The sequence below is a fragment of the Lacerta agilis genome, chromosome 15 (genome assembly GCF_009819535.1).
Source record: "Lacerta agilis isolate rLacAgi1 chromosome 15, rLacAgi1.pri, whole genome shotgun sequence".
In the NCBI taxonomy this organism is placed as follows: Eukaryota; Metazoa; Chordata; class Lepidosauria; order Squamata; family Lacertidae; genus Lacerta; species Lacerta agilis.
The window spans coordinates 25,041,690-25,063,125 of record NC_046326.1 but is presented as its reverse complement, the minus strand read 5'-3'; the positions used below and the strand labels follow the sequence as shown (position 1 = coordinate 25,063,125).

General features: G+C 43.0%; 1 protein-coding gene across 11 annotated transcripts in view; it reads left to right on the top strand.

Moving 5' to 3' along the window:
• The window catches only part of NTM (neurotrimin), an 816,980-nt gene extending 796,082 nt beyond the window's left edge, over window positions 1-20,898 (top strand). For 4 of the 11 annotated variants that reach the window (XM_033171377.1, XM_033171387.1, XM_033171386.1 and 1 more), the window contains 3 exons: window positions 7,997-8,032; window positions 13,617-13,649; window positions 18,823-20,898. In XM_033171377.1, the coding sequence (XP_033027268.1) occupies window positions 7,997-8,032; window positions 13,617-13,649; window positions 18,823-18,923 (170 nt within the window). In that variant the 3' untranslated portion in view covers window positions 18,924-20,898. The remainder of the gene's footprint in view (window positions 1-7,996; window positions 8,033-13,616; window positions 13,650-18,822) is intronic. The other 7 variants (XM_033171378.1, XM_033171382.1, XM_033171381.1 and 4 more) reach the window with 7 other exon arrangements.
• The last annotated feature ends 538 nt before the right edge of the window (window positions 20,899-21,436 follow it).

Sequence of the window (21,436 nt, the reverse complement as noted above, 5' to 3'; positions counted from 1 at the left end):
TGATGGGAGCTGTAGTTGAGTGAAATCTGCAGGATGAAATTTCCCCCACACCTGTTCTGAAGTTCACCTGTTTCAGTGTCTCCCAGAAGTGTTGTCATAACTGCCTAGTACAGAATACTTCCCTGCCTTAAATTGGGGAAACATTTACTGTAGCACTAGACCTTCAGCTCTTTCTTCAGAACATATAAAAATCCAAGAAGATGGATTATCCAGAGGCTCCCCTACCCCACACTTGAACAATGTGAATACACACAAACCCCCTCTGAGATTTTTAGAAACCCTTGACCAAATAGCACCATGGTGGGATCATTCAAGTGCCATGGTTGCCTGATAAGAAGTACTAAAGACTTGCAGCTGGAACCATCCCCTTTACAACATCCATAGGACCCCTTTACAACATCCTCATTTTGGGAAGTCTTGATATACCCATTGTAGATCCATCAGATATCCAGTCCCCTCCTCAACTAATGTTTTATAACATTAAGAAATATATACATCTTAAGAAATTTCCTCCTCCAGAGTATTGCCCTTTCAGGTAATCAAGCAGAGAGGTGACTGTTGTGACGAGGACAAATTTCCTCTCCATATACAAAACAGCCACCAACCACCACCATCTCAGAGAGACTCCTCTGACATCGCCACCCCGGAGTGCAGTCTGTTAGGTGAGGCTTTTGAGAATAAACAACCCAAGCGGCTCGGTGATCCCAGGTTTGCTTCCAAGTCGCATTTTCTATTACTGCAACATGAAATAAAAAATTGACTTTCGCAAAGGGAGGCGGGGAAGAGCTCTGTACCCTTATCTGGAAGCTATTTTCTCCACATGCCAGAGCTCTGATTAGAGTGATGGATCCATCTGACACCACTCACAGCCAGGGACAGCTGTAATTGCTTGGCTTATTTGTCACACTTCTCCAACGTTGTAGCAGGCAGAGCTGTTCTGGCTGCCTTTCTGTGCCAGTTGGGAGCTGAGGTGAGGAGCAAAACCTGTAGTGCCCCACTTTCCCTGGCTTCCTATGCCCACTTTAACCGATTGTTACTGGCTGGTAGGGATAGTAGCCACGCCAGCCCATGTCTATTAACCACTTTAACATAACCTCCTTGTTGTATACTACACTCTTAAGAGGACTTAAGCCAGGGGTCAGCAAACTTTTTCAGCAGGGGGCCGCTCCACTGTCCCTTAGACCTTGTGGGGAGCTGGACTATATACATATATATTGGGGGGGGGGGGTGAACAAATTCATATGCCCCATAAAGGTGCATTTTAATTAAAAGCCACATACTACCCATGTAAAAACACGCTGATTCCCGGACTGTCTGCAGAACAGATTTAGAAGGCGACTGGGCTGGATCCAGCCCCTGGACCTTAGTTTGCCTACCCATGGCTTAAGTGCTGTCCCATGGGGCATGGAGTGACCCAACCCAAGACAGGTAGGTGAAAAGCAACATGAAGAGGAAGCCACACAGAGGGTACATCAATGAAACCAGCATTAATATGGTCTGTGGAGGAGGAAGCCACTGCTTTTGATGCAAAACAGGAGCTAAGGTCACATCCTCGCTACTCATTTGAAGCACTATGACACAGCTTTAAACAGTCATGGCTTCCCCCGAAGAATCCTAGGAACTGTCATTTGTTAAGGGTGATGAGAGTTGTTCGGAGACACACACACCACTTCCCTTAACAGAGTTGCAATGCTTAGGGTGATTCAACTATCAATTGCTCTTCCCAAGCGACTCTGGAAATTGTAGCTGTGATGGGAATAGGAGTCTCCTAACTTCTCTTTGTCCCCTTCACAAGCTACAGTTCCCATGATACTTGGAGAAAGTAGCAACTGCTTAAACTGGTCGAGTAGGGTTTTAAAGGTGTGGTGCAGATGTGGCCCCAAAAGCCCAATCCCTGAGAGATGTCTCAGGCAGTCCCTTGGATGGCAAGCCAGGAGGGCCAACACAGAACAGTAGGTTTCCTGAAGATTTACCTATAAATACATTGCCATTACTTCCATAGTAACCAGAAGCGGCAGCTAAGAAGTGGAAGGTTTATGGAACGAATGGTAGGAGAGATGTGGACCAAGCTCATAATGGAGCCAAAAGGGCTATCAAGTTTTCACCTGTGCCCTGACAGATGGCATCCATTCATTGATCCTGATGCTGAGTTCAGATGAGTTTTACAACTAGCTGGCAGTGGTAAGGGGAATTATGGAAGGAAGAATGCTAATCTGTGGGTCAGCAAGGAACTGAAAACAAAATCTGCTCATTTTATAAGCACAGCCTGAGTTCAGGTTCTTATTTCAAAGAAAACCAGGCCTCTGGACACAACATACATACATAGTTCATCCACTAGAATTGGGGCTCTTGCATTCTCCTACCATTGGTACAAGAGAGGCTGGCATCTCCTGGCCTGGTGATCAACATGATGCAACCTTTGCCCCTGTGTGTTGTGTGCCATATTACTTTAGTCTATTAAATAGGAGCCTAGGATTGCTTGAGTCCCAGAGGAAGTCAAAGTGGCTACTGGATTGGAATTAGAAGCTAAATATCTCAATTTATTCCTTTGTCTGAATCTCTAGGTGTCCACACTGGAATCCCTCCAAATGTCAGGCAGGAGTAATGCCAGTATTTCAGACCACATATATACCACATTTTTCCATCTATAAGATGCATCCTATTTTTGGGAACTCAGATTTAAGAAAAATGGGGGAAGATGTATCCTTGTATAAGATGCCCCCTAATTTTTGACATTATTTTAAAAGGAAAAAACCTAGTCTTATACACAGAAAAATACGGTAATTATTCTTCATGGGCAAACAAGAGGATGTACTGTGGATCATGTAGCCATCTCCTGAAAAACCTGTGTTATGTTGTTTTGTTTCAAATGAAAAGCAGCTGTGGTAGGCTTTGAGTTTCAATGGAAATTTGGTAGTGGGGAGGGAGTTGCTTGACCCTTCTCTCTCTCTCTCTCTCTCTGCACAGCATTGCTGCTACCCACATTTTTTCTCTCTGTGTGGAAAAGCAACTGGGGAAAAGTCACTTTTAGTGAGAAAATGGCTCAAGTGGGATTTTTATTTGCTTAGCTAATTTATACACCACTTTGTATTTCAGCAGAAATACGGTTAAGGAGCCCTGCCCTTTCATTTATCTTCAGACACTGGAGAACTGTAGATTTGCATGTTTGGAAAAATTAATCTAGCTAAGAGTGGGCCTTCAAATGCTGCTGAGAAACCTTTCCCAAGTGAATTAAAATTTTCTTGCCCTACCGAAATCTGAAGTGGCAGTCTGATGCCACAAAAATGTAGAAACGCAAATCCCTGCTTATATGGGCTTCAGCTTGCCTATCTCTCTGTATGTCGCAAGTGGGATGGTGAGAAATTAGAGTCCCAGATTTTTAGTTACTTATGATTTAAATGATTGATTGAGTTAGATTTCCACCAGCCCATCCTGAAGGCTTGGGATAGGCAAGAGGGCTTGAAAAACAAGCAGAACCCCCCCCCCCCAATTTGAATAATACTAAATAAAACGACATGTTAGAAACTGCAGCAAATGGGACAGCACATGTACTACAATTACCCAATACACTAGCCAGTAGCTACACTCTAGAACTGTTGCCTATTGATATTAAGCAGGTGTCTGAGAATACTGTTTTCAGGGTTTGCTTTTTTAAAATGTTTAGGAAAGCAAAGTCAGACATGCCATTTTAACATGTCATTTTAGTTTATAATGTCATTTTAAAAAAACCTGCTGCTTTTTCTTAAATTTAGAGGAATCAAAGGTCAACACTTATTTTCAGCATTGATTTTATCAGTTTTATTAATGACTAATTTATGTTCTTTTGTGGAAACTTATTGAATGTTTTTTTGATGATTATGTGGCATATAAGCCTTGCTAAATAGATTAAATAATTAAATAACTCTTTTTAAAAACAATGCCCTGGGGTCTGGATTTGGAGAGTCATTCGTAAGAGGCAGCGGCATGGAAGTCACTGAGTAGGGGTGGAGGAGCAATTCAATGCAGGCTTCCGCTCAAGTCGAATCTATCCGGTAGACACTTTCCAAAATAATATGCAAAACGAAACACGGCAATCCTGCAAAGTATGAGCCTACCCGAATTTTGCTTTGCAGTTCGCCTGCCAAACGATGTTTGAAAAAAAAATGCCTTTATCAGGGTAACGTGTGATAAAGTGTGTGTGTTAGTCAAAACTGCATGAGGATATGCGTTTATTAGGAGAAAAACAAAATGGGACTTGCTGCAAAATGTGGAAAACTGAAGTTAAGACTGGCAAAACGAGAAACCAAGGGAACAAAAATTGACAGATCCTTCCATCCCTGTCACTCAGAATGAATGTCATTGCTGCTGTCATACAATGGAGAAACTAGAAACACAAGGGAGATTCATGTGGTGGGAGGTAAGCATTTTGAGGGGGTGTAAGAGAAGAAGCAGTCTCTTTGAGAGGCTGATCCCATGCAGCCTTCCAAGCAATGGGGCAGCAAGTGTTTGTGTCCACACCAGGGCCTAAAATGTTTTATACTGCTGATTGATTAATACCTGATGACATCTCTCCCATCACATGCATCACAACGTTCTGTCATACAGCCTTGCAAAAAAAAAAAAAATTGCTACCAAATGTGCACTCAATGTCAAATGAGGCTAGTTTGTGCCTTTCACAGTTATAACCCTAGAACTTGTGGACAGCCAATGAAGCTGAATGTTGGATGATTTAGGGTGGATGAAAAGAAAGTACTTCCTCATGCAGCACATGGTTAAACTCTGGAAGGAGTGATGGCCACCAATGTGGATGGCTTTGAAAGAGGATGAGACAAATTCATGGAAGACAAGGCTATCAATGGTGGCTAGTCATGCTCAGCCTCCATGGTCTAAGGCAGTATTCTGAATATCAGTTGCTGGAAACCACGGGGGTGGGGTGGGTTGATTGTTCCTGTACTTGGGTCCTGCTGGAGGGTTTCCTACAGACATCTGGTTGGCCACTATGAGCGCAGCATGCTGGACTAGATGGGGCTATTGGCCTGATCCAACAGGCTCTTCTTGTGTCGGGGCAAGGTTGCAAATTGTGAGTAGCCCAAGTTTCCCAAGGTGAAACTGGTAGGTGGAAATACCACAAGGAGTGACTACTATGGTGCATTTGGTATCATTATTAGGTAGTTTGGCTCTTAGTTGGACCTAAACTGGTATTAGGAGTTGAATTCTAGAGACTACCAGAGGTCAGTGGTGAATTTGCATGGGTAGTACCTATTTTAGGGCAGGGAATTCTACGTGTCTCAGATCCCACATTGTTGCAGATGATATGAGGCCTTCCCCAGAGGCCACAGCAATGGCATAAGTATCTGACCCCAGGGATCTTGTGAGATTTCTGTTGCCTGCACTGCACAGATTACAGTTCCCCAATGCCACAGGCAATACAACAGTGTCCAAGGCTTTCAGTCCTCTTCCATGTATGTCCCTCAGATATGCACCATGTGGGTAGAAGCAGGCCCAGAAGCCTTTGTAGGCTTTGGTGCACATCACTGATGTCACAGACTTGCTCTAGACCTTGGGGGCAGTTCTAGAGGAGCCTAGTACAATGGGGGTTGTGAAAGGTTCTGATAAGTGAACCCCAGGTCTTCACTGAAATCCATGTCAAAATTGTGGTGTGTGTTTAATTCCACTGAATTTTGTTGTATGGCTTAGAACAGGAGGAGCTATTCAGCAGTGGAACACGAACAGGCTACCTTGGAAGGTGGGACTCTCCTTTATTGAAGGTTTTTAAACAGAGGTTGGATGGCCATCTGTCACAGATTATTTAGATATGGTACCTGCATTGCAAGGGATTGGACTAGATGACCCTTGGGGGTCTCTTCAAACCCTACGTGTCTATGATTCTATGATTTGAAGCATATTTAAAATGCACAACATCCTCAAGGGAATCCTGGAATATGTAGTTTGTTAAGGAGGATGGGAATTTCGGCATCAGCTACAGTTCTCAGGATTATTTGGGGGAAGTTGTGTGCTTGAAATATGATTAAAATGTATGGTGTGTGCACAGCCTTGGTCAGACTGGACTCCCTAGTTGGCAAAAACTAACTCTCAGACAATCATGCCAAAAGCAGCAATCGTTCTTCCCTTTGTTGCACATTTCTTCCCTGGTTATTCTTTCTTAGGTGAGGCAGGTGTTTTAATTTCCCCACCACTAAGATGCAATAAAGGAACAACCACCATCTCGCAAACCGCAGAGTCTTAAAGGAGCTCAGTGCAGGGGCAGAGAATCAGTCTGCTGTTCACAGAGGGATCGTCAGATAATTAAACTACAGCAGGGTCCCACTGTACCATCCTGTACTAATCTTAGTTTAGCAAATCACTTTCTTCCTCTCCGCACCACCCTCCCACAACACCTTTTGTGTGACTACATTGTAAACTCTGCAGGACTTCACTTTGGTTCCGCATAGTTCCTTAATCTAGTGGGAAGCTAATTTCATAAGAGGTCTCCTGTTGAGAGCCAGAATTCTAGGCCCAACCGTTGTTAGGGGCAACCGCAGACTCCATGTTTTGAATATGGGGGTATGCTGTGCTAAAATCAATAGGAAAGAGGCATGACAAGGTCCCTGAGGTGTCATGCCATCACAGGTGACCTGCAGTTTTGACCAAAAAGTGCAGAATCCTGATTCTCTCATTAATCTTAATTGATAGAGCAGTTGTGCTTCTAAATGGTGAAGAGGGAGGGCAATGCATTCCTCCATAAACTACCTGATGTGCCACATTTGAAGGAGAAAAGAATAAGCTCAGCAGAGCTAATGTGGTTGTGAGAGGAGGTGTGTAGGCTGGCAGCTAAAAGAGAAGGCTGTGTGTGGAGCAGGCCCCAATTCATGTTTTGCCTAATTCCCCAATCTCTCAACCTCAACACCCACATAAAATGCTGGGCTGCTTTCGAGGGCTGTTGTGAAGATGATTGAGATAAGTTATGCAAAGTGCTTTGAATACTTGAGATGTGCTATTTAAGCACACAAATGATTATTAGCATCCACTTCCATGGATGGAGATGTGAAGGAACTGTTTTCTCACACAAATCTTTGAGGAAAAGAATCTAATGAGTGAACATTCAAGAAGTCTCATCCATTTGACCTCTTGGGCCATTGAAAAGTCTCCTCTGAGATTTTACAGGGTTTGCCTATTGTGGTTGTTATATTAAAAAGGGGGGGGGCTCAGGCAGAGAGCTGAAAGCTGTGAGGTGTGGACCAGGAAACTGGGAAGCCCAATTATTCCTTGGTGTTTAATTGTATTTAAGGCTTTTCATATCTGTCTTTTGGTTCCATAGTAGAACTTCCCCTCCACAAAAAAGGGAGTCAGTGACCACTCAAAACTGTAAAGTAGTGGGAAGAGGCTGTGATTTGCAGGAGAGAATTTGTGGACATGGTATTAGCTAACCATCACTTCTTCCCTGAAACTCTCCTACCCTTGCCCTAGCACTTTCCCCTGTGACACAGGAAGTATGGGGTTGGCTGACAAATACCGGTACAGCTGGGGGGATGTGGGAAAGGGAAAGCAACAACTGGGGTTAAACATTCCCTTCCCCGACCATTGAAGATAAATTGTTAGCTGTCTTATGGGCTGGACATACTCCTCTTCTGTAGCAGTCTTCAAAACAGGCAATAATATGGGATGATAATATCAAGAAATCAAGGTATTGCACAAAGTGATGGGTAGGCCTAGGAACAGGTTGTGATCCCCAGCCTCTCCAGTGACCAAATGGCCTCTTTTGCAAGGCTGGCATTAAAAAGTATGTCATCCTTTCCATCTCCTTTTCCTCATCCTTCCTTTCATTCACTTTCAGAAAGTGTCTGCTGTTCTCTGTCTTGCCCATTTACTTCACAGCCCTCCCACTGCCACCCACACCTTCTCCATCCCATTTCTTATTTACACGGTGCTGTGGTCATGGAGTGGTAATTATGAAACGATATATTTATTTTTATTTTATCTTCATTTTTCTCTTCCATTGTTTCCTCACCTGGTTTAGAAATAAGTGAGCCCACAAGCTCAACCTTGTTCCAAGGTCAGTATTGTTCTTGCTGTATGTCACCTTCCGCTCCCTTATTTGCAACCTCCCCAACCGCCGCCACCCTTCGTTATACATTGCCTGTTTCCCTTGTCCGATTTGCATGGAGGACGGTACCACTTCCTGATGAGCACCCAGAGAGACTGCAGGTTCTGATTGGTCTCCTTGTCTCCATCTTGTTATGTTTGATCTGTTAACTCAGTGATCCAGAGCTTCAATAACCAGTTCCATATCTCCTTCTCCTCCCTCACAGATTAGACTCAATTAACTAAAAGTGTATCTGCATGCAACATTCATATTGCCTTTATACCAGGGATGGGGAACCTGTGGCTCGCCAGTTTTTGCTGAACTACGACTCTCATCAATCCCGACAAGTGTTATGGATGGTGGGAGTTCTAGCCCAACAATGTATGGAGAGTTAGGGGTGATGGAAGTTCCATCCCATTCGACAAGGATGGTTTGAGTTGTAGCCCACTCAACATACGGAGGGCTACAGCATCCCCATTCCTGTCTACATCCCCTAACCACTTTGACCATCATGTTTTCCTACCCAAAGAATCATGAGAATAATAATCTGAAGAAATTACTCACAAAACTGCAGATCACAAGCTTTCCTAAAATTAGTTTAAACCTAGAATACACATAACCCCTTCAATATTCCCATTGTAAGCCTCTGAGTTCAGGGCTTACACTAGAGCGGTGCCAAACATCGTAAAAAAAAAAAAAAAAGAATTTTATGAGAAATGTTCTGGGTGTATTTATTTTTTTAAGAGCCTCCTGAAATGGTTGGAGAATTTTGGATCACTCTTGATAATATTCAGCAAAATGGCCTTAATTTTGCTGCTGGAGAATCAGGTAGAGAATAAAATTCCCAGCCCTCCAACAAACAGAGCATTGCATGTCCCTCACAGAGAATCTATGGCAGGGTACCCTTCCAGATGTTGTTGGACTCCAGCTCTTATCATCATTGTGCATGCTGACTGGGGCTGATGGGAGCTGTAGTTCAACAACATCTGGGACTCAGTGTGTCGCACTAGGTCATGGTTTGCCAACTTGTTTTGTCCTCCAGATGTCGCTAAACTACTACTGCCACCATCCCTGACTATTAGCCATGCTGATTGGAGCTAATGGGAATTGTAGTAAGTGGGTCTAATTATATGGGTGGTGCCAGGGATCTGCAACATATGTTTCTGAGTGCCCTCACCAAATTACAATTCCCAGGATTCTTTTGAGGAGCCATAAAATGAAAATTAATATAAAACCAGTACTGTATAGGTTTGCAGAGTAGGTGTGTGTCTGCAGTGGGTGCTGGAGCGCCCCGCCCCACCCCACCGGAGCCAAGTGGGGCCAAATCTCCCTGATGCCCGCAGAGAGGAGCGAGCGCTGGGTTGTGCTGTGCTGGGGACACCGCTTGCCAGCTTCCCTCTGTCTGCAGCCACTCACCATGGGCCTGGGCTGCTCTGCCACCTGAGCCTGGGTGGGGTTCCCTGCAGAACAAAATTCTGCACCCCCCCCCCCATAATTTTTCACCAGGGGCCACAGCCCCCCTGCCCCTCCCCATTCTACACCACTGTGTGTATGGAATTAGAATGGGCCCAGTCTCTCCTTTTTCACTGTTCCATAGTTATGGTGGAGGTTTGCAGAAGCATCCATCGCAGGTGATGGGACCAGAGAACTTTTTGGGTCCCTCCCAACACTATGATTCTTTGTTGGGATCTGTTTCCCCCAGCTCCCCTTAAAAGTGTATGGGTAGGCCAGCCTTGATCAGGGCTCAAAGCCGTCCTATATTATGCAGGATCACAAGAGAGCTGCTCCCCCGCCGTGGATTATATAATCTCTATATAATTCTGTAGTGTTTAAAGCATGGCATGATTGTCCTTTTTGCCACTGCCTGCCGACTGAGCTGACAAAATGATCAGCCGCTGCCTTATTGATACTCTTGCAGCGAAAACAAAACAAGGCAGTACATTTGGATTCACTGCATAACATGTGACCAGGAAATGGCAGTGTTAATTAATTGATGGCATGGTGGCAGGGGGATGAATTTCAGCAGAAGGAGATGTGGAACTGGCAGAAAGTAGCCCCAAGTTGCACCATCTGGCAGATGAAGAGGAATGATTGTGAGGTGAAAGCATGCCCCAAATCCAGGTGTTTAAATAGGTCTGATGGGGAAAAAAACCAACTAACAGAATGCAGGTGAGGGAAGAATCCTAGCAAACTTGGCCAGCTCCCCAACCTTACCTCCCCATCTTCATTTGGAGAGATTTGATCCCAGGAATGGAGCTAACTTTGGTCCCTGCTCCACGGACCTCCATTAGATTTCATCACTGATACTAGGACATGAATGTGGTTTGTCTCTATCGATCTGCATTTCCTCCCACCTTGCGGAATCAACACTGGTTTGTAGCTGCCACATTCCGAGAAGCAAAACTTATTTATTAACTCATCTGTTCTTTCTTTCTTTCCCCCCTATTTTCCCCCTTTTTCTCTTTCTTTCTTTCTTTTCTTCTTCCTGCATGGCTTCCTTGTGTGTGTCTTCTCCTCATGCCTCCCTACATTCTGCCATGTAAGTACCACAAGCTTATATACCAGCTCTAGCCAATTTTGCATTTTTCCTATGAAAGGAGTGTTAAGGGGTGGGGCAACAGGGCACAGGGTGGGCTTTGCAAGGGGTGTGTGTACATTTTTGTTTGTTTGTTTGTTTATGCATGGTTTTTAAGAAGATAGCTGGGAGTTAATTTTCTGGAGCATTATGGGCATACCTATCAACTTTTCCCTTTTCTTACGAGGAATCCTATTTGGAATAAGGGAATTTCCCTTTTTAAAAAAATGGGAAAAGTTGACAGCTATGATTATGGGAACCACTTGGAGGATCCAAAGCAGAAATGGTTAGAAGCTAGAGGCATGAGAGGTTTTGTAACTAATCGGAAAATTGACCCAGCTATATTAATGTGATATAAATGATCTAGGGTTAGGTTACCTGAAGGACCACCTTGGCCTTCATACATGAGCTGGATCATTTGGAGTATATACTTTCATGGGCAGTTGCATGACAATATCTCATCTTTCCAAGTAGAAAAAGTTGGTATTGGCTATGAGCCAAAGGATTGATTTTCTTGTTTAAGTGAACAGTATTTTAACCCCCCCCCCATATTTTAACTTTTACATCCTTCTCTTTCGTGTGGTTCATGTGACACAAGACAACTCCTCCTTAGTTTCCTTGGTCACCCCCAGGCCAGCTGTTTCTGCACCACCTATTTAGCTCTGCTTGTGTCTCTCTGTGTGTGTGTTGCATACAGACTGAACAGTAGTGTGCAATTCATAATACAGATTGTGCACTGTCAACCCATAGCATGGGTACCATGAGTCATTACTCCTTACAACTGATCTAAATTCTTCTATAACCAGGATTTGGAGTGAGAACACCCTTAACCAGGAGTGCGCAGAGAATGTGTCTGTAGTTGTGTCATATTCTACATCAGGGGTCAGCAGACTTTTTCAGCAGTGGGCCAGTCCACTGTCCCTCAGACCTTGTGGGGGGTCGGACATTTTTTTTTTGGGGGGGGGGGATGAACGAATTCCTATGCCCCACAAATAACCCAGAGATGCATTTTAAATAAAAGCACACATTCTACTCATGTAAAAACACCAGGCAGGCCCCACAAATAACCCAGAGATGCATTTTAAATAAAAGAACACATTCTACTCATGTTAAAAACACGCTGATTCTCGGACCGTCCACGGGCCGGATTTAGAAGGCGATTGGGCCAGATCCAGCCCCCGGGCCTTAGTTTGCCTACCCATGTTCTACGTATTCATTTAGGTTTCTCTCTTCAGCTAAAAGCCACAAGATAAACCTACTTTCCTTTTTAAAGAAAAAGAAAGAAATCTCATGCTGCAAAACTTACCATAGCATCTACCCAGATTCTACTCATGGGGCAAACTTTTATGCTCTGGCTTTGCAAGTTCCTAGACCATCTTATTGTTGTCTGTGGCATGAGTTGCTTCTTCAGTTGCCAGATTTGAGGAGGCTAGTGGATATTAGAGCTGAGCATATAGAGCTGAGTCTTCTGTCATCTCAATGTGTCAGGAAACATTTTGTCACATGGAAGCAAGCTGAAAGTATGATGCAGCAGATGCCAGAATTTCCCCCATTGCTCATGGTCCCTGCAAAGCATCTTGTTGCTTCCTACACCCTACCATGATTGCTTACTTCTCCTAAGTGACATCAGCACAAAGCAATACAAAAGTGGCAGTGTGATCAGTTTTCTTTACAGCAAACCAGCTTCTCGGATTCATCTCTTCAGCACTCATCTACTTGTCAAGATCTCATACTTTGTACTCTTCCATCCCTAGAGTATGAATTAGTAATATTCATCTATCTTACAGGGTTGTTGTTACAGGTAGGTAGCCGTGTTGGTCTGCCATAGTCAAAACAAAATAAAAAATAAAATAAAAAATCTTCCAGTAGCACCTTAGAGTCCAACTAAGTTTGTTCTTGGTATGAGCTTTCGTGTGCATGCACACGAAAGCTCATACCAAGAACAAACTTAGTTGGTCTCTAAGGTGCTACTGGAAGATTTTGTTTTGTTTTGTTTTTACAGGGTTGTTGTAAGCAAAAGGATCTGTGGGAATCCTCAAAATCATTATAGAAGTGTTATGCGTCATTGTCATTGTCATCAAGCCTGCATCGTAACACAATGCCCCGCTCCAGATACAGAAATCTTGATCTAATAAACATCATACCTGCAGGCTTCCTCCTCTTCTCTTTCATGCATTTTGATTTTGTTCTTCTGGGTTTCCTTCTATCTCACCCACTTTTTTTGTTAAAAAATATATTTGATGCAGATATCAAAATATACAGATGTTAAAGCAAACACTCCATGTGAAAGGCATGTTTCTGTAAGATAATTTATACTATAGGCACTGTATTTTAACATACAGCTGTTCAAAGTGTTCAAGAGCAAATGACACACAGGTTAATCAGGTGTGGGGATGTAAATAGGCATTGCTTTCCATTCTGCCCTGTATTTGTCACATTTGCATCCAACCCAGGGTTTGTGCACAGCAAACACAGATTTGCATAACATCCCAGGTACACAAGCCAAGGAACTGTGTTTGACCTCTGCTCCCAGCTATCTATCTATCTATCTATCTATCTATCTATCTCCATAGGCAGCAGTAGCATATTGATAACTTTATTTCATGAGGAAAAGTGTAGCTATTTTACTATTCCTTTACAAACGATTTGCAGTTGCACCAAGATCAAAGATGACAATGAGTTTTAAAAGGTCAGAAATCTTCTAGAGACGGTGATTATGAGCCTGGGTTATGAGCAACATGATGAAAATTGCAATGCCTGGAGCGTCTTATTTGCCGTCTTTTAACCCTCTGTAAACTGTCTGTGACTAGGAAAGCATAAAACCAGCTTAGAGATAAAAGAGAGAGAAAGAGCCTTAGCAGAAGTTTGCAAGAAATCACAGCAGTGCAAACCAGAAGGTTGAAGGTGTCTCAGAGCAGGGTGGAACACATCAAGGGCCTTTTGTTTGCTTTATTGATAACTTCTTCTTTAATTTTGTAGAAGAGACAACCACACTTCAGACCCCCTGGAAAGGTCAGTAAAACAACAATAACAACAGCAACCCACAAACCTGCTACTGCTCCCCCAACTTCTGGCCTTGAACCTCAGCCAACCCTCTCCGTCTTTCTCTGTTTCTTCTCCCTTCCCCTGTGGCTAAGCTAACATCAATGGATCGAACGGCCCATCATTGGCCGTGTTGAATCTTTTGTCAGCTTTCGTGTCCAACCCTCTGCCTCTTTTTGCTGAATACCTGAAAGCTTTCTGCCACCTGCTTTCAAACAATCTGCTTTGTAGCAAGATTTCACCTGTTGCCAGTCATCCTTATTGCAGAATAATGTGGCTAGTCCTCATTTCTTTCAGCTTAATTTACAGATCTTCTCTACACAGCTTTTGCTTCCATTGCTGTGTGACCTGCTATCCTTGCTTTGCCACTTCTCCTAAGTCTTTTTTTTCCTCCCAAACCCCCAAAACACATTCTATATATTACTCATTTGTGACCTGAGAAGCATTACAAGGGTTTTCCAGTCTACCTTTATTCAGAATCTCAGGCCTGGTTTATACATACACTTTCATCATGCATTGACAGTGATATCAAAACATGGTTTGCTGCATGTGTGAGTGGGCCTGAACAGCTACAGCACCTAAATGCCCTTATCTCCTCACATCACTTTATGCAATGCTGTCTAGAAGAGAAGAGTCATTTTATACAGTCGGGTGCTGGCCTTAAAATGTACAGTAATGAATTTGAAGAGCAGTCAAATAATGTTACTTCCACATGTGCTAAATCCTGATCAAAATGTCCACTGCAGTTTTATTGTCTTAGTTGTAGTTCACAAAGCCAAAGGTATGGAGGTATTTCAGCTGCTTTCTGAAGTAGGGTGTGCACTTTTGAGAGGTAGAAGAACGTAATGGAATATCTTCATATTTCTGACCAAATGGCATCTATATCTCCCCCTGCTCAGAGTGTCCCTCAGAATGGAACAATGTGGTGTGCTCCAGATATGGCTGGACAAAACTCCATCACCCCTGACATTAGCCGTGTTGGCTAGGGCTGATGGGAACTGTAGTCCAAAACATCCTGAACATCGTCTGCTTTTGATTTATACACCAGCTTAGACCTGGCTACTATAAGCCAGCCTTAAAACTTTGCATGCGGAAGTTCTCCCTTGCAATTTGGAAGTCCCTGGGGAAAGGGATCCCCATCAGTGTAGAGAAGCCACCAATAACATCCCTCTGCGTACCTTAACACTGCAAAGTTGGCACCTGGATGGAAAACTCAGCAGGGTATTCCAGGCCAATCATTCTCAAATGATTTGTTTCTTTGTTCTCAGATGCTCTCGGCGGATAATTGATGCTTAATAGCTTTTTCCCCCTGGGATACCACTGGGCCTGTTTGTTGGCCACTTTGGAACATCACATGCCTCCTTAATGAGCGCTAAGGAATTAATGTTGGAGAGAAGCCATTGCCAAGGCCAGGCTGGGCCACTTCGGCTCCTTTGTTGACTCCGCCGTCATTGATGGCTGTTTTGGCAGCAAGAGCTCCATTATCTCCTTCCATGCAGCTCTGTGCTTGGCTCCCTTGAATGCTTGTTATGAAATTTCAAAGGATCCAACTTCGCTTTCAAGAAACTGGTAGCTGAGGCTTTCTAGGGCTTCTGGTCCAGCTCCAGTGTGATAACGCCAGTTGATTTAATGGAGATAGAAAACATTTGTGGTGGTGGTGTTTAATCATCAGTACAGATTTAATAGTAAGTTACAAAGTTGGGATTTATGCTAGGAAAACTATGCTATACCAAGAAACATGGCAGGTGCAAAAAGCAACAAAGTCTTGAGGCATAAGCATTTGAGGACTATGGTCTCCTTCATCAGATGCATGAAGTGTTACCCTGATCTGAAAGTACAAATACTCATTCATTCATTTGTTTTTTACGGTTATAAACCAGCTCACAAGGCACACATAGGACGGCTTTCACAAAAGTAAAATATGCATTTAAAACAATATACAGCAAACAGCTTAAGACTTAGAATAAAATTAGACATGTGAGAACCTAAAAGTTTAAAATTTGAGATACCATACAGATTGACCCTATCACCCTGGGGGCTCACTTCAACTATTTTCCCTGCAGACTAGTTTGTTCCGGGAGGATAGACGGCACCTGCAAATCTGTGTGCAGAATCTGGTGACCATCCAGGTTGTCTTTTGATCTTTGCCTAAAATGAGGGCATTTAGTTTACGCTTGTCTGGAAGGTCAGCAAGCCTCTCCAAGAGTGGGGCAACGGTGTCTCTGCGTACCTCGACATAAAAGGGGTATCTAAAAAATAAATGTTCGGGGCTTCCTACTTCCCCTGGTGGGCAAAGTCCCTGGTCGTATGGGACTTTTCCAAAGAATCCTTCCAGAACTGGCAAGGGTAACGCCAAACTTCGGGCAAGAGTAAAGGCCCTTCTTGAGTCTCTGGATTCAAGAAAATAGAGATATGCTGCTGGGGCAGCAAAGTACAAATATACATGGTTGGGAGGGTGTTGTTATAAAAAAAGGATAAAGGGAATTCTGCAGGAAAAAACCAGAAAGTGATAATTTAGTGTTTAACAGTGGCAGTTCATAAAACCATTTTTGAAGACACAGGCATCCTGGCATGGGTAAGCCAATTATTGCATACAATGTGCTCGAAATTCTTTGTCTTGGTTCAATCCAAAAGTCTTTATATAGTCAGCATGTTTCATGGCACAGTCTCCCTTTGAAATCTGCTGCTCTGGGGTGGCTACTTAAAGGTCATTTGCCGAAAAGCAGAGCAATGAAGAAATGGAAACAGGAGACAGTCATGTAAAAACCACACCGTGTGTGGCGGACATCTGACCAGTACCAAAGGCACATTGAGGTACATTTAAAGAAGGTGGTCTTCACCAGAGATTGAAAGGTTAACAAGGGAGGGGCCAGATATACCAAGTGCTGCCACCAGTGACACATCAGACAGTGATGGGATTTAGAACAGGCCCTCCCTGGAGATGCTCAGCAGATGAACAGGATTATGTGGGAGCAGACGGTTCTTTGAGTGAATATGAATGAATTCAAACATATGAATCACGTGTTTGGAAGCACAATCAAGAGGCTCCAGACCTCTGAGGGTTCAATTTCACCTTACATAGCATGTTGTGATGGGATTTTAAATGCCTCATGGTCAGTAGCATACCGATGGGGGGGGGGCGATGAGGGCGGAGCGCCCCGGGTGCCAGCCTGGGGGGAGGGTGACACTCGGCACCACACCCCCTACTCCCAAGCTGCCGCCTGGCACCCCTTCCATGTGGCGGCAGCAACTTTTAAGGCTGCAGCGCGCGATGAATGCTCCAAGGGTTCACTATGCCATGAAAATTTGATCTTATTCCTTGGCGGGTTGTACCTCAGTGATGCTTCAGCGCATGCTATGCATGCAAAAGGTCCCATGTTTGATATATGGCTTCTCCAGATAGGGCTGGGTGACCTCCCACCGGAAATCTTGGACATCTGCTGCCAGTCAATGTCTCAGTGATACTGAGCCAAATGGATCAGTATAAGCCAGCTTCCTCCATATGTTTCTTAAGGGTTTCTAGCTGCTTATTTGTAAGCTGGGGCACTCCAATTTTTCACAATGAAAAGTAAAGGACTGATAGTATGCAGAATATGTTACTTGCGTGCTATGGCGGGTCTAATACTATGGGGACTTCAGAGCAAGCAGGAATGAACCTCAGCATGCATTACTCACAATAGTGTTGAAACTCTAAATGACTTAGGACCCAAATATATGAAAGCCCATCCTCATCTCTTCTGCCTTCTTTCTGTGTTAAGATCTGCTAAGGGGAAATCTCTTGGCACCTCCACCACAGAGAATAGCAGGCCGGTAGAGATATTTCCATGGAGCAGCCCCTAAATTGTGGAACTCCCTCCCCAACGTGGTGTGTCTGTCACCTTCACTGTGCAGCTTTCACCAAGGGCTCATCTACATTTCCATTTGCCCCTCCACTTTCCCCCAGGAAAACCCACAGTTTCATGCTGAATCAGAACAAAAGGCAATTGTGTTTTCTATGGATTGCTGTTTGTTCTGATTCAGTGCTAAATAACAGGTTTTCTGGGAGAAAGCAGCAGGGAAAATGCAAAACCACTCAGCCCGTGCCTAGAAAAGACAGGACGGGCAGAAAACCACAGACCCCTCTGTTCTAGGCACAGGAAAAGCAGCGATGTGGCTGAGCCCTGAAGATCCCCCTATTTGCTTTGGCTTTTGACAGCTAAGGAGTTTCGCTTTGGGCGATGCATCTCCTTTGCTGAATTTGTGGTGTTCAGTTCACTCTGGAATGGTTTTGGGTATGGTATTTTCATTGTGTGTGTGTGTGTGTGTGTGTGTGTGTGTGTGTGTGTTTAAAATAATTGCATATCCAATTCCCTGGGACCTTGTGGTGAAAGGTGGGTAAGAAATCTTACAATTAATAAACTTTGGTTCAGGTCTTATGGCATGGGTGTTGTGAAGAATGGCTGATCAGCTATGGTTACTGATGAAGAAAGGGGACAGTCTCTGGAAAATGTCATTGCTTTGGGTCCCTGTTTGCTGCTGTTTGATATTGATAATAATAATAATAATAATAATAATAATAATAATAATAATAATAATAATAAATATCATCTTGCCTTTTCTCCAGACTGGAACTCAAGGCCGCTTGCACATATTAAAAAGAAATCGGTAAAATACAGAAAGCTAAAATAAAATAAAAGATAATTGTTAGAAAGTAATACAACTCTAATTAAATTAAAGCAATATAAAAAAAACAAATCTATTAAAATACATAAAATAAAAACAGCACAGCTATATTAAAGCCTTTTCCTTTTAAAAAAGACAATCAGTTCCCAGAAACCTGTCAGAATAAAGCAGTTTTCACATGTGAATGAAAAGACAACGAGGAGGGAGCCAGCTTCTCTAGGAAGGGAGTTCCAAAGTCTGTGAACATCCACTGAGATGACACTCTCCCACATCCCCACCAAGCTTTTGTTATTGTTTTCTTGTTGTGCTCCTACATAATAAATAAATAAAATTGACTAGGGTAGACGGGGATTTGTTTGGAACCAGCCGTGGCAATAAGAATAGTTTCGCCACAACTGATAACAGCCTCTGGCCTGTTTGCTTCTTCATTCCATTGCTTATTATTCCATTCACTGAAATGGTGCCTCCTGTCTTTCCACAGGCCCTGGAGCAGTGCATGATGGGAACAATGGCGGATCAAGAAGAGTTGGCTGCATCTGGCTGCTCCCCTTCCTTCTGTTGCAACTGCTGCCCAGGTTTTGACCTTGTCAACCACGGCGATAAGATGACGACGGAAGAAGAAGATAAAGAAGAAGAAGTGAAGAAGAATATTACAATTTTTAAAAAAATAATCATAATAGTAAGAGTATATTATGAGGAAATATTGGGGAGAGAGAAAGGGAATCTGAAAAAAAGAAGAAGAGTCCAAATTGTTCTGCTGATGTTTCAACACAACTGAGTGTTTTGTTTTCTCTCTTTTGGGTTTTATTTTTCTCATCCACCCCCTCCCTCACCATGGACAAGGAATGCAGCTGTTGGGGACCAACCAGTGCATTTGGCTGAGTGACCATTGATCCCCATCTGCCCATCCCCACACTAGCAAGGCAGCTGACTCAGTTTTTTCTTTTCTCTGAAATCTGCCCAACTCTGGAGGATTATGGTGTCGACTACCCTGTGCACAAAATACGTCACAGTTCCCCCAACCCCACATACACCTCTGGTCCCCTCCCCTCCTCTTCACGGACTGCGCTGTCAGTTTGCTTCTTTGATTGCAAACTACGATGAAACGATGACAGGACCACAACCACTCTGATAAAGCAACAGCCACCACAAGCAGCTTCAAGGAAAAGGGAAAACACGACGACGACCCAAAATCACATGATTGTTAAGACATTGGTTCATTGTATTACATGGATGTCATGGATAATAAGGGATTTTGAGTCATTATTAATTTTATTAATTATATTTTCTGATATGAGTCTAGAACTGTTAGTTCATATAAAAAAACCCACAAAAATACAAAAAAAGAGGAAATAATGGGGTGGAGGAGAGAGAAAAGTAAGTTAAGAACAAATTAAGAACAAATTGGCTAATGGGATTCTTAACTGGCTTACAAGGAGGTGGAATGTCAATGTCTCTGGCTGTTTATCAGATGGGTCTGGATACAATTTGACCCGTCCAGCAGAAGCAAGAGAGAGGGAGAGAGAGAGGACGAGCAAGTAATGCCTCCACCAGCATTATCGAGTTTTCATTCATTATTCTGGTGTTCAACTCAAGAAGGTTTTCCACTGTCTTCATACTGTTTGGAAGTGCAAAGGTTGATGCTCACTGTATCTTGAGTTAGATGGATATGCTTATTCTTTTTATGAGCTATATATATATAGTATATATATATATAAATATACATACATATATATATAAATATTATAATAATTATTATTTTGTTAGCATCCTAGCACATTATTTCTCAGCCAGGTCCTTCTGCCGACATTACTGCATGCTGTATATGAAGTTAGCTGTGTATTGGTCTTTTCAGACACAAGGATAGAGTTTTATTGGTAACTGTGTAATTAATTCCTGCTTTTTCTTTCATTTTTCTTTCTTTTTCTTTTTCTTTCCTTTTTCGGCCTTCCCGTGGGTTATTTACATGTTGAAGACATTTATATAAAAAAAGAAAAAAGAAAAGAAAGAATGAAAAAATAATAATAACAATTCTGCAGCGTCTCTTTCCATATTTGGATTTCTATAAATGGGGAAAACAGTGGTGATTAAAACTGACACACAACCTTCATTTTCCCTGCGCTACACAGCTTTGGATAGGAACACAACAAGGACACAAAGAAAAATAAAAATAAACGATGTTTCAGTGAATAGTACGTCTTTTTAAAAAGAACCCTCCAACACACACACATGCACATACCCCATGTCTACTAGAGAAATTGACTCACGTCAGTTTTGTTCTCTCTTTTCCCTTTCAATGGATAGAAGTGGAGAGTTGCACCTTGATGACGGACGGTTTTGGGGGATAGCTCAGTAGATGGAGACCTCCTTTGTCCTTGATTTGTTTGGAGGTCAAAACTGGAGGTTGTATCTGACTTTACATTAAAAAGAAAAAAGAATATGTTCCATGTTCCTCTTCAGACTGATTGTGATACCTCATTATTAAGCTGGTTGTGGAGAGATGTGCATATATAGCTAATGCAGCAAAACAAATCATCAATAAAACATTGAACTTAAACTCTGATATAGGACAGATCTTGAAGGGCAGAGTGCAATGCCAGCTTAGCAGGGTGGTGGGGGAGGAGACCACCTGTGCAATCCTGTTGTTTCAACAGAATTAGCTGCTCCTGCTGTTTGCAGGTCTCAGTAAGAGTTCCTAGTTGGGTCTTTTGCCCAGTGGCCATTAGCTTGATGGAAGATAAAGAATGCATTGGAAAGGATATGTTGATGCAATGTGGCAGGAATCAGGGAACCAAACATCTCTGAAACTTGCTGGGCTGAACATAAATGGATATGAACATCAACTTGGGTTAGTGTTACTTCAATATTCAACAGTGTGTGTGTGTGTGTGTGTGTGTGTGTGTGTGTGTGTGTGTTGGTGTATCATGAAATGGTCCCACAAAAATGAGAATCACACTGCAGGTGACATGACATATCTTATTGAACTAGCCAGCCAAATGTTGTTTCCCTGCTTTCTTGACTCCTGTGGATCCTTAATCCCTCTTCCCATTGTTGTTCATGATTTCCTTGCTTGCATTGGCTGCATGGTGGGAATC